Below are 13,665 nucleotides of genomic sequence, written 5' to 3' on the forward strand. Positions count from 1 at the left end.
TCAGGTCTGATTTTCACTATTGCTCAAATAGTGCTTTACTGCGAAGGATCGTTCTCATATACGTCTCATAACCGCAGTTCACACATATGTTTCATATGTTTGTTGTTGTTTGATTTATCATCTACGGGTTTATATCGAATTAATTTGATGGCCTGCTCCCAGTTGGCTTGTTAGCTCAATTGGTAGAGCGCTGCACTAGTATCGCAGAGGTCAGTGGTTCGAGTCCCGTACTGGCCTGAAATTTTTTTCAGGTCTGATTTTCACTATTGCTCAAATAGTGCTTTACTGCGAAGGATCGTTCTCATATACGTATGTTACATATATGTCAACCTCTAAGCTTGTGGATACATATATGTGTCATATATGTCACTTTTTACAAGAAAAAGTTACATATATGTTACATAGATGTCAACCTCTAAGCTTGTGGATACATATATGTGTCATATATGTCACTTTTTACAAGAAAAAGTTTCATATATGTTACATATATGTTACATTCAATCTTGTATAGACACATATATATGACATATATGAACATATATGTAACATATATGTACCGTAATGAAACATATGTCTCCTATATGTGACATATATGTAGATTTGGTAAGGGAAGTCTGATGACAGCTTATCCATTTGACAATCATATTTTTATGGAAAAAAAGTAAAATTTAAAAAAAAAAATGTATCAGTGAGCAATATTTTATTTTGACATTATTACCCAATGTGTTATATAATAATTACATGTACATAGAAGTGTTCCATGTTTGATTTGCTTTTCCTAAAGTTGGGTTTCCATGAACCATCCTGGGTGGAATATTTGGCAAGAACTGGGCTGGAAGCTTTAATGCCCCATGCAGAACTAAGAACATACCCAGAGAGATTCCTCCCATACCATGGTAGCAATCAGTTATTCTTAATACTTTTGAGTATTCTAATAAGATCATTTCCCTTAGCTTGCTAATCCCTAATTGTGAATGTCAACCAAAGTGGAAACATCAAGAGCTGGTACCATCGTACTTACCCATATTTGCTTTTTCTTACAGTTTTCATTTCAGTTTTCTTTGTCTAACAATTCTTGGGAGCTCACAGACTAACTTTGCTTCAATTATTTTTCTGGTGCAGCATTTTGTAAGACTTCAGTTTACCTTAAGTATTCAACAAAAACTAGTGATATTTCATTGTTACTTTGTATAATCCTCTTTTACATTTGTTTTGATTTTTGCTCCTTTCATAGAAATGGATTATACACTCAGGTAGTAGTGTTTTTGATTAAATAATTATATTATCTGACCTCTCATTTATCATATCTTCTAGGTATCGTAGCACTTTGGTGAGGATGGTTATTGGAGGTTTTCTACCATTCAGGTTTGTTTATTTTCTTGCTTGTTTGCAAATATTTATGAACAATAGAAGGTTCTGTAGTAAAATAATGTTATATTCAAAATGTGATTTGCATGTTCAGGGGAGCGCGTAGTAAAGAATTAGAATTAATTATCGTAATTGCGAATTCGCCTCGACTACGTGCGGCGGGAAAATTAGGTCAGGTGACTTATAATTTAAAAGGAACAATTTATGCTGTAACAGCATTCGAAGCTGGTCATCAACGGTAGTAAACACAAGCATCAAGATAAAGCATTGAGATAGCAAATCAAGGGATCCAACTACTCAGAAACACAAAAAATTACGAAACCGTTTGTTGCTTCGACTAAGAATATTGTAAATAGTAATGTGTCGCGAAACTATTTAATTTTCAGTGGACTACGACGTAACCACGGATGTAACAAGCCATGCTCACTCTAGTATAAAGAAAACCTGACAACGTTGATCCCTGGTGGGCTAATCTTCAAAATAAGTAGCGCCTTCAACCATAGGAGCAAATCAAAATGATTTACCCTAGAATCTGTGCTGGTTTTGGCCTAAAGGACTATGAGCATAATTGTCTTCTATAAAGAATTGGCAATATTTTGAGATCAGCTGGATTTGATTGGTCATAAAAGTCAGTGTACCTTATAACATACAGTATCACCTCTATATTTACTTTAGCTTTAAGTTCTTCAGAATTTGCACAATAATTTCTCTTAGTAACAGGAATTTTATGATCGAAAAAAGTCAAGTAAAAGAAAATCACATTTAATGTATTTCAATATGTGAATAACAAATACAAATAAAAAACCAAGTATTTGTTAAATGGATATTGCATGCAAGCAAATTTTCTACTGCATGCATACATTGAACCAGCTACATACCCATGAAGGGCTGGTAATTCCCTCATATCACACACTGGTGAGAGGGACCATCCCTGATTCATCATGAATGTTATATTATTATTTTGGAATCTTGCATTGCAGTGCAATCTCTGTGGAGCTGTACTACATTTTTGCCACACTGTGGGGACGTGAACAGTACACCTTAAATGGAATCCTTTTCATAGTCTTTGTTATCCTTCTGAACGTCACAGCTTGTATCTCCATTGCTCTGACATACTTTCAGCTTTCTAGTGAAGACTACCGCTGGTGGTGGCGTTCACTTATGTGTGGAGGGTGAGGATGATTTTAATGTTGTATAATTTAAGAACACCTTTGCAGGTACATGTACTGTTAGTAGTACTTTTGACCAATAGCTCAGAGCTAGAACACGGTGAAAGGTATAATAACAAGCCATGCCAGTCCTTTCCCTCCCCCCCACACACAAGCACATGCACACACATACAAACGCACACCCATACACGCACACCCATACACGCACACCCACACCCACCCATCATCCCTAGCAAGACTAAATATGCTCAAAGGTTTTTATGCTCAATATGACATGCACTGCTTCCAGTGCTTAAAATAAAGGGTAAATGGTTTGGGAAGCATAAGTTTCAGAAGTAAGTATGACAATGAAGAATATAGGGGCCAAGATATAGCAGGCATAAAAATTATCAGATTCCAGACTCTATCTTTTGAAGAGTTCTTTCAAAACAGCCCACATAAGTTCTGTGTGAATAATGATGACTTGTGTTGCCCTGAAAATGATCAAAAGATACATGTAATTGAAAAATTTCAAGTGTTTTTATTTTATGTGTAGTATTTAACTTTTTGTTATGTGTTTTTTTTTTTTTGAGTTATTAATCTAAATTTTCTCTGTGGGTCAGAATATTCTTTAGCTTCCCTTACCCGTCTGTTTCAGGTCCATATCTATTTTTGTGTTTGGTTATGCTGTGTTTTACTACTACAAGAGATCCAACGTGTCTGGAATGCTTCAGTCAGTACAGTTTTTTGGATACACACTGCTGACATGCTATGTGTTCTTCCTGATGCTCAGCACAGTGGCTTTCTATGCCTCCTTAAAGTTTATAAGATACATTTATGTCAACCTGAAGATGGGCTAACTTAGATCAAATCAAGGATGGAAAGTTGGGACAATTTTTGCACTGCCCAGTACACAAGTTGTTTGAAGTATAAGTATAATTAATCTTAACTTTATTGAATAAGTGCACCAAAGGGTTAATGGGTCATTTTTGATCTGTGCAAGCATGCAGTACTTATCTTATAGCTATTCAACGTTGTGAGGTGTAGATTAACCTTTTGGCTCCCACAGTCTGGGAGAAAATTCTCCCCTAGCTGTACCAATGGACTGTAAATTTCTCTGTAGTTTACAACTGGGAATTTCGTGTTTATCAAGGCAGTATTTCCATAGTTGGTGTTCGTCTTTATTTGCAAAGAGTCATCATGCCTGGGAGGGAAAGTAGTAAGAGCAGAAACATGGTAGTGCTGTAATATTATAATGTCCTGTTGTATTTATCAGTGGTCAAAGATGACTGGCTAAACCAATTCACTTGTTGGTCGAGTTACAAGTAGTCACCTAACTAGATCTATATGTCAACTTCTGAATTTTTTTCTCCACTTCTCCAGCGGATTTTTGACAAAAGACAAAATGGGAAATCTCTTAATTTATTTTGAAACCACCCAGCCCGACCTGGCCAGGCCGAGTTGTGGAAAACACCTCTTACCAAGGAGCAACTCCCCCCTTTTGGCCTCACTATGCAAACAGAGTACAAGGGTCAAATGAACACCTTGAAGGTGTTCATTTGGGTTGGAAGGTGGAAAAGAAATAATTAATAGTTGAAACACCATATCAAATATTTTATTTATGTTGGGGAACATTTTTTAGTCACCCACGTCTTCTGCACCGATACAACGAGAATTAAATGCTACTTGATTCGTGTCAAAGGATATGCGGATGATGCTCTGACTGTTAAGTTAATTTACATTAAGTGGTATAATTATAGTTTATAGTACATGGGTATTATTGTACAATATTTGGTTGATTATTTTATAACCTGGCAGGCTTTAAGAGGCTTATAATTCATGTCATGCTATTTAACAATTTTATCATAAGTTTGGGATTTCTGGTGGGTATTGTTTTTTTTTTTTTTCTTTTACTGCGTGGTGTCTATCAATTTTCACGTATATGAATCAAAAGCAACAAATATACTTTTTTTGGGTATTATTCTAATAATCGTTCAAAATTTAACTTAGAGAAATGTTCATGTTTTTTTTTAATTTTTTTTGGGACTTCACTGTTAGGCTACTCACTCTTCTCACTAGCCATCACAGATACTACAATAAACTAGACTACACACGCATTTTCATCGGTTCTTAATCGTGATCTATTGGAGAGGAGACGCCGAGACTACGTCACCGAGAACAACATGATGTTGCATCCTTACTATTTTAAAAAGAAATGGCGAGTAGCGAAGCCAATCAAACTGCAGTGTTGTTTATACAACGCTGGTAGATTTATACTAACAGATATGTCTGATGAGTTTATGTTCCTTAACCTAAATGATAAGATCTTTTTTACCTTGTTCACACCATGATTTCTCTGCTCAGTTGATACGGATTTAACCTATATAATGCAAGGAATGCTTAGGTAGGGGTAACAAAATTATTATCATTAGTACTTAGTTCAATTGTCATTAAGGATTTAATCAATCAATGGCTAAGGTATCAGAGAGTACAGCTTATTTTAATGCCACCAGAGTTCCTACAGCTCCATAGACAATCAAAATAAAATCTTTAACAGAACCCTTATTTACTGTGTAATTTGGCTTAAGTTGCTGTAGATTAAAATCGGTTTGGTTTACAGTTGTGATTGCAATTCATTATAAATTATTGCTTAAATGGGTGCCTGGGTCATCTAAGGATTTCTGCTGTGTCCAGCCAGACCTTAAAATTAAGTTCTATTCCCATGAGTGATGTGGCAAATTCCCACACTTCAGCCACAAGCCCGAGTTCCAGCATAGTTAATAGAGGAAACCTCTATTAACTATGGTTCCAGGCATTCATCTATACTCTCTAAAGCAACAGAAAGGAAAGGAAGCTGAGTGTGAAGGTGCAACTTATGAAAAAAAAATAAGTAAACGCTACAAATCCACTTGGGATTGCTGAGAAACAGTTACCAAAGTGCTTGTAAATTTAGAGATGGTAACCGTAATGAAGTTGTTACGTCTCTTATTAGCCTTTATTCACTGTACTCATCACTGACCGCAAAGGTGGCTCATGAGCTAAATTAATTACGGTAGCTTCGGTGGAACACAGTTGCAATCATCTAATCAATAAGGCCAATGTTTTCGTATGCGACTTAACCAACAGCCACGTTTTAACAACCCCATTGCTTCAATTTGACGAGGGGGACAAGACACTGCCTTGCACCTGCCTCGCACTTACTTCCGCTCGCCTGCAAAGCACCGAAAAGGGTAACATCTTTCAGATAACTTCTAGTTAATTTCAACTGATGAAAATCAAAGGTTCGACTTCACTTGGAATTCTAGGCCGTCTATCTGCCCCTTCCCATTAAGGTTAAGAGATTACGAAAACCACTCTGCACGGTTTGACTCGAACAGCATCGTGACGCATTATCCACCCTGTGGATAAAGCCCAAGAGAGACTTATGGATAAAATGAAAATGAACTCAAGCATAAGGTCTAAGAGGTGTTTTATTTGAGGCTCTGGTTCACAGTAAACACGACTCCCCCATTCAAAACTTCGTACAGACTTGGTACAATTTTCGTAACTCCGCCATTTCCCTCTCAAAGCCATTGACAAGTTGAAGATATTCTTAATTACTGTAAAAGCCATTTCGATGATCGCGTTTGTGCAAAGTTAGCTTGAATACCACAAACAACAATGAACTAGAGTTCTCGATATAAGTTTAAAAAATCTCGAAATGAACTACAAAATTAGACATCAAAACTCCACCAAATATCTAAGTTAGCGGTATTCTTAGACCTTTTTCTTGCAGCTTTTTTTCGTTTTTTGAGTGAAATATCAATAACGTAAAAGTAACATTAATGGACGTCACTGTAACTGCTTAAGACTATAATAATACTCGCAAAAGAGTTATAAAATCTTCTAATAAACGAGCTATTTAGATTAACACTATATACTACAAAACTCTGATAAGCGATGTCTTAACCTGTATATTTTCCTTTTTTTTCCTTTTGTCATACTTTCATCGATGTTATTCATTATTCTATTTTTCATCTACCAAAGTAGAGATAACAATGACATTTAACAACTCGAAAGGTAGTAGGAGTGCAAAATACTCGCAAGCGAGTTGCATTGTGCATTTAAACCATTCATATTTTTGTTGCATGACTAAATATCTTATAACTGACAGGTCATTCGTTACCCAAACGTTAATTAAGCTGTTTGGTGAATCTGCACTCATGATAAAACGTATGAATCACTATAATGCTCGCTAACCAATTATAAAAAATTCTAAAAACTAACTATTTAGATCATCATTATACTGCCAAATCTCAAATGACTGTCATCCTATTCCGCATTTTTTTCTTTTTTTGTTATATTTTTACCTTTTTTCGCTAAAGATTCATATGATATTGAGCGACTCGATACATACGGATATGAGCCATTTAGATTGATGTGCTGCCAAATATCTTACCACTGAACTCTTAACCATTAAAATGTTTAAGTCCTCGATATAATCTGCAGCCCCAAATAACGATCGCCGTAACTTCGGACCTACTCGCCTATTGTGCTCGCGATCGAGTTTAAAAACGCCAAGAAAAATACTACCAAATATTTATCAAAACTACGAATAACTATAATAACTATCAATAAAGTATTAAAAACTACCACTAAACTATAATCATTACCAATAAACTATAAAACTACCATAAACTTTATAAAAGCTACCAATAAACAAAAACTAACAAACTATAAAATACTACCGATGAACAATAAAAACTAACAATTAACTATACAAACTAACGATAAACTATAAGAGCTATTAATAAAATATCATAAACTAGGAATAACGTATAAAAACTACGGCTAAACTGTAAAAACTACCAATAAACTATATAACGTACTAGTAAACTATAAAAACTACGACTAAACTAAAAATTCAGTAAATGGTTTGAACCCGGGGGTAACATGTGAAGGTGTAGTCTGATCGTCCGGGTGAGTGTAGTCCTGAGAAGGACTGTTGTCGGTGGCAGTGACTGACGTTTCGACAACCTGTGCGGAAGTCATCATCAGAGTCAAGTGAATGATTGTTGTCAGTAGAATGTTCTTATTCCAGTTCGTGTGAAATGATCGGTTGGTTTTGCCGTGATGTTATTGGCTGTAAGGCTCAAGTGACGTAAGTCGGTCGTGATTGGTCTGTTTCGGTCTGTCGGTAAAGTTGGGTTGTTCTTTTTCGGTCGTTTGTGATGTTTATGTCGTGAATGAGTCGTTTGTATGGGGCGGGTAGTTGTTGACATCTGTTTAGGGGAGTCTGTTCTAAGTTAGTAAACCAGCTTTCCAGAGTCAGTCGTTGAAAATAGTCAGTGCTGTAGGTTAGGCATTGCGCAGAGTCCCAGTCAATGTTGTGGTTGGTAAGTCGATGGTGTTCAGCAATGTGATTGCTGACATCACCTTTCCTCGTCGCCCGTCTGTGTTCAGTCAGTCTTGTTGTGAGGTTTCTGCCAGTCTCACAAACCAATTATAAATAATTCTAAAAACTAACTATTTAGATCATCATTATACTGCCAAATCTCAAATGACTGACATCCTTTTCCGCATTTTTTTCTTTTTTTGTTATATTTTTACCTTTTTTCGCTAAAGATTCATATGATATTGAGCGACTCGATACATACGGATATGAGCCATTTAGATTGATGCGCTGCCAAATATCTTCACTATTACTATTTTCGACTCTGGAAAGCTGGTTTACTAACTTAGAACAGACTCCCCTAAACATATGTCAACAACTACCCGCCCCATACAAACACTCATTCACGACATAAACATCACAAACGACCGAAAAAGAACAACCCAAATTTACCGACAGACCGAAACAGACCAATCACGACCGACTTACGTCACTTGAGCCTTACAGCCAATAACATCACGGCAAAACCAACCGATCATTTCACACGAACTGGAATAAGAACATTCTACTGACAACAATCATTCACTTGACTCTGATGATGACTTCCGCACAGGTTGTCGAAACGTCAGTCACTGCCACCGACAACAGTCCTTCTCAGGACTACACTCACCCGGACGATCCGACTACACCTTCAAACTAAAAATTACAACTAAACTATATTGACCACGATTAACTATACAAAAATTGCAAATAGAGTATATAGACCACGATAAACTATAAAAAATTACCATTAAGCCATAAAAACTATGAATAAACTATGTAGACTACAATTAAATCATAGACTGGGAATAAACTATAAAGACCGCGATTAATATATAGAAACTACGTCTAAGCTATGCAAAATGCTAGTAAGCTATAAAACCAAGACGAAACTACAAAAATTACGAACAAACTATGAAAACTACAACTGACCTATAACAAAATGCAGAGTATGAAAACTACGAATATACTACAGAGACTGTGAATAGATTGTAGAAACTACGAAGAAACTACAGAAATGACGAATAAATTTTTAAAAAACTACGAATAAACTAAAAAAAATACGAATAAACTATGTAGACTACAAAAAACTGTAAAAACCAAGACTAAACTGAAAAAAATACGAATAAAGTATAAAAACTACTAATGAATTATGTAGACTACGTATAGACTATGAAATCTACGAATAAACTATAAGAACTATTATTAGACTACAAAAACTACGACTAAACTATAAAAACTACTAGCTATGAAAATTGCGAATAAACTATATAGACTACGATTAAGCTATAAAGACCACGACTAAACTACAAAAACTACGAATAAACTATAAAAACTATGAACAAACTATAAAAACTACAACTAAACTGAAAAAACTATGAATAAGCTATAAAAATTATGACTTAACAATTAAATGCAACTAGTGAACTCTAAAAACTACAAATAAAGCATAGACTACGAATAAACTATATAGACTACAAATTAAGTATTAAAACTACAAATACACTATAAAAACTAGGAAATATCAAAACAACGAGGAAACTAAAAAAGCTATGAATAAACTCTAAATAACCATAATTGGCTATGAAAACTGCAATATGTGGAAATGTGCCAAAAGGAACAGAATTTGAATTTCAGCTTATCATATATGTCATAATTGACAAAAAAAGAAAGGCCGAAATAACTCAAAAACGAAGAAAGAATTGCCATTACACTCTTATTAATCATAGCTCAAGATGTTCTAGACTAACTTCACCTTGTTCATATACAAAGAAGAGCTCAGACAACATGTTAGCTAAATAAATAATTAAAGGTAAGAAAACGAAAATTATGTTTTGCTTACTACGCCACAGATAGTATACTTATTGATTACTAGGATTACTCTGCTCTATCTATTAAATTATTCAACTTTTTTTCTGTCTTTCCAGAGCTCAAGAATTCTTTACTAGTGGTATATACCTGGCCCTTGGACGCTATCTGGGGCAAAGAGAAAGAATACACTGGTTAAAGATTGCATGGTCAAGTGGACAGGTAGGCAGGCCGTCTATTAAATAGAGAGGCAGATAGTTAAGCTGACAGTTAGGCAGGTATAAGGGTCTCAGTAGGGTGATGACATTTACGGCTAACGGTGAACATTTTGGCCAGTTTTTATGCCTAATAGCCAACGGTTCACCTCATTGAAACCTTTGGATATGAAGTATATTTAAATTGTTGTTACAATAATATTTTTTTAAAGATAAACTTTTTTTACGACTAACGGTTAAAAGTTGTCAGTTTTTACGCCTAATGACCAATGGTTCACACCATCGAGACCCCTCGATATGAAGTCGAGAATACTAGTGCAGCCTGGTGGTTACCCAGAAGCCTTTTTGATCAGACGTTTTTCAAATCATGCAATACCAAACTCAGAGAATGAATTGATCACTTTGAAGAAATGTTGTTATTCTAACAGGCAACAGTGACTCGGATGCATGAAAAAAAAAAATGTCAGCTGACTTCGAAAAAATACAAGCAGCACATCAAAACTAGAAACCATCACACTTCCTTCAGCCTTTATCGCCAAACGAAGCTTTGATCATTACAGACATTGCAGACGCAGTGAAATATCGATTATGAAATTCATTTGAGTACCAGGAAGTTAAAAAACTATTTAACAGTTACACTGTTTGACTTAAAAAAAGTCAGTTCAGATTCAGATTATAGAGAGGTTCAAGAACTGAGGGTTTTAGTAATCAAAAATCAACTCTTTATGCATGGAAACGTCCATGCATCGGAACAAAACTTAAACAGATTTTCATCCGGCATCTCAAACATAAAACTAACCCCATAAGCTTTATGATATAACTAAGAACACAACTTCCTCATGAGGCTTTCTTTTATCGCATCCCTCCAGTCAGTAGTTAAAACAAACATAAACATTTACCTTGGTTCAAAAACAGAAAACTAAAGCCTGGTATAAAACATCTCTTCTTTTCCTGGATGGAAAGCGAAAAGAGACAGAAGTATGAATTATAAAAGTTACTCTAGTCTGAATGTATTGTTGGAAGAGATTATAAACTGGTTACCGCTAACACAGTTGTAGCTGGTCTGTATCTAAATGTTTTGAAAATTGAGGTACACAACATCATAATCATCATTTCTACTCAAAAAGATGTACCACAAGGTGGCAATGTTTTCTGTGTGGCTGAGCAAATATCTGTATCGTTAAAAATGCTTCGAAAAGTGAGACAGCTCCACATTATAAATGGCAGTATTTTCAGAAAGGTTTTTACCCTCCATTACAAGAAAGTATAATAATACTCAAGTGTTCATCTTATCTCTGAGTGTGGTCACTTCTGATATGGATCTGAAAACTTCAAGGCTTCTTTAAGCAACAAGGTGGAGCGATTATGCATCCGGCATCTAATGAAGCATTGTGTGGACCACTTTTACTTTATATGGGCTAATTAATTATAAGGAATGTTACCTTTCTCTGCGACGTCCATGTCAGGCTCAGGCGCTTTTTCTTGCTCTTCAACTTTAGAAATAATGCATTTGAAAAAATTTACTTTCAATTGGTACTTGATCTTTCAATCTATTCTCTACTTATATGTTTTAAAAAACAGCAGTCCTTAACCAGTTTTCAACTAGAATTTGTCCAGCGACTAACAATTTAAAAGAGATGCTTTAAGAACTCATTTAATGCCTTAATATATTTAATAACTAATCAAAACCACCTACTTTTGTCACCAGGCACTGGGATCTCTTCGCTTTCCACTTGCTCCTCAGATTCACCAGCTGAGTTAAAGCATAGTTATTAATTACAATGAAATATGTCCATAATTACAGTCATTGTTCCTATGTAGGCTGACAAAAATGCCGTCACATATTTAAATAAAGTGGTCTGTAGAGTAAACCCGGCCCATGGTGTGCTATAAAGCAAGAAAATTGACCCAAGGTACCCGTTAATATCATAACACATGTTGAACAATGTAATCAAATGAGCAGCTACTAAAAGCAATTTATTGTTTCTACCTTCATCAGTTGGCTTTTTGAGTTCAGGCTTACTGTCTCCTTCTTGACCCGTAGAAGAACGATTTAAAAAGAAATTGTACGTATCTAGTTATGTTCATTTGAATACATGCAATATTGCAAAGTGATCGAGATTTCTGGGCGAGTCACTAGGGAAAGCACATAGCCTGAGTATCCGATATTGCTGATATAGCACCTTAACACTCTGAGTGACCAATCAAGAACCACACTCTCTCCTTTACCTTGATCACTAGACACTGGAATCTGTTCACTCTCCACCTGCTCCTTAGCTCCACCAGCTTCGTGACAACAAAGTTGTTAATTAGAATGAAATATGGATACCTTTAAGGTTATGAATGAGATTTCATTGAGAATTACAACCCCAGTCACTGTATAGGCTAGAATAAGCCGTCAAATAGATACATGAGTCTTGATAAAAAACTATCTAGCCCACTGCCCGCTATCAAGCTAGAAAACTGGCCCAGCTAGCTGTTATTTTCATAAACAGTTTGCCCTATATGTGTGAATAAATGCAACGTATGTTGGTCAATGAAAAGTTACTGAAAAGCAATTCACTCTTATTACCTTCCTTTGTTGACTCTGTAGGCTCAGACTTACTTTCTCCTTCTTGACCTGCTCAAATAGATTTAGAATAGATTGAATTAATCCAATTTTTTAAATTTGATGAAAGTTTTAAGAATCTTCGATCGGTGTGTAGACACTTTTACTTTAAGAAGTTGTCAGCTATTACTTTATTTTCTTCTATAGTTTCCTAAGAAATTCATTTATTTGAGAAAAAGGACATCAGTACTCGTCGTTCGATTTTGTTTTACTTAAGCGTTTTATATAGTCATTAATCTCGAACTAATTCTTCACTATAAATCATCCCAGTGATAACCAAGGTAAAAGAGATTCTTCAATGACTTGATTCTTGAGTGACTTATCAAAAAATGATTCTTGAGTGACTTATCAAAAAATCTTCTCTTCTTTACCTTTGTCACTGGGCCCTGTAATCTCTTCTCTCTTCACCTGGTCCTCACATTTACCAGCTGCGTAAAAGCAAAGTTTTCGATAAAGTTGTATAGGATTTCATTAAGAATTACAGTCACTATCACTGCTTAGGCTAACACATTTGTCTTTAGCTAGATACAATGGTATTAATAGATAGCTCAATCCACTGGCTCCTCTCAAACCAGAAAACTGACAAACTGGCTTATTTAGTTGCAAAGATGTTGAAAAACTTGCTCTGGGGGCAGAAAGAAGTGCAATACATGTCAAGCTAATCTACAGTTCCGTTAAATCAATTAATATCTTATACCTTTCTCAGTTTGCTTTTCAAGTTCAGACATACTTTCTCCTTCTTGACTTGCGCCAATAGACTTAAAGCACATAGCTTAAATCCATTTTTTTTAAATCTGACTACTTGCATTTGATGAAGGGATTATGAATTTTGGATGAAGCACCAGGGACAGCTCATAACCTGAATACTCGAGAGAGTATTAACCAGTCAGATGCGAGCTTTTATCACCTCACGGTCACTTCTGTTTTCTTTCTGTAGATCCATTGTGACATTTAATTCAAAGCAAAATGGCACTTTAATAATACTAGGAAATTTTTAACATCACAACGGTCTATCGGTGGTAGACACTTAAACTTACAGGGGTAGTGAATTATTATCTTCTTTTTTTAACGTCTTCTGAAAATGATTTATTTGATAGAATAGCAAAC

The 13,665-nt window shown here is 35.4% G+C and overlaps 1 protein-coding gene and 1 pseudogene across 2 annotated transcripts in view; one reads left to right on the forward strand and one right to left on the reverse strand.

Moving 5' to 3' along the window:
• LOC111330396 (transmembrane 9 superfamily member 1-like) overlaps positions 1–5,081 on the forward strand; it is a 33,987-nt pseudogene extending 28,906 nt beyond the window's left edge. Inside the window, exons 8-11 of the transcript XR_015996336.1 lie at positions 785–896; positions 1,315–1,365; positions 2,349–2,540; positions 3,175–5,081. The product of XR_015996336.1 is annotated as a transmembrane 9 superfamily member 1-like (transcript). The remainder of the gene's footprint in view (positions 1–784; positions 897–1,314; positions 1,366–2,348; positions 2,541–3,174) is intronic.
• Positions 1–13,665, reverse strand: part of LOC111345368 (uncharacterized) — a 234,642-nt gene that overhangs the window by 219,906 nt on the left and 1,071 nt on the right. Inside the window, exons 4-10 of the mRNA XM_088749615.1 lie at positions 12,930–12,986; positions 12,523–12,570; positions 12,180–12,236; positions 11,647–11,703; positions 11,393–11,443; positions 10,850–10,901; positions 8,474–9,903 (exon numbers count right to left, since the gene is read on the reverse strand). Coding sequence (XP_088605741.1) covers positions 10,870–10,901; positions 11,393–11,443; positions 11,647–11,703; positions 12,180–12,236; positions 12,523–12,570; positions 12,930–12,986 — 302 coding nt within the window. The 3' untranslated portion in view covers positions 8,474–9,903; positions 10,850–10,869. The remainder of the gene's footprint in view (positions 1–8,473; positions 9,904–10,849; positions 10,902–11,392; positions 11,444–11,646; positions 11,704–12,179; positions 12,237–12,522; positions 12,571–12,929; positions 12,987–13,665) is intronic.

Source organism: Stylophora pistillata, chromosome 2 (genome assembly GCF_964205215.1).
Source record: "Stylophora pistillata chromosome 2, jaStyPist1.2, whole genome shotgun sequence".
NCBI classification, from domain to species: domain Eukaryota; kingdom Metazoa; phylum Cnidaria; class Anthozoa; order Scleractinia; family Pocilloporidae; genus Stylophora; species Stylophora pistillata.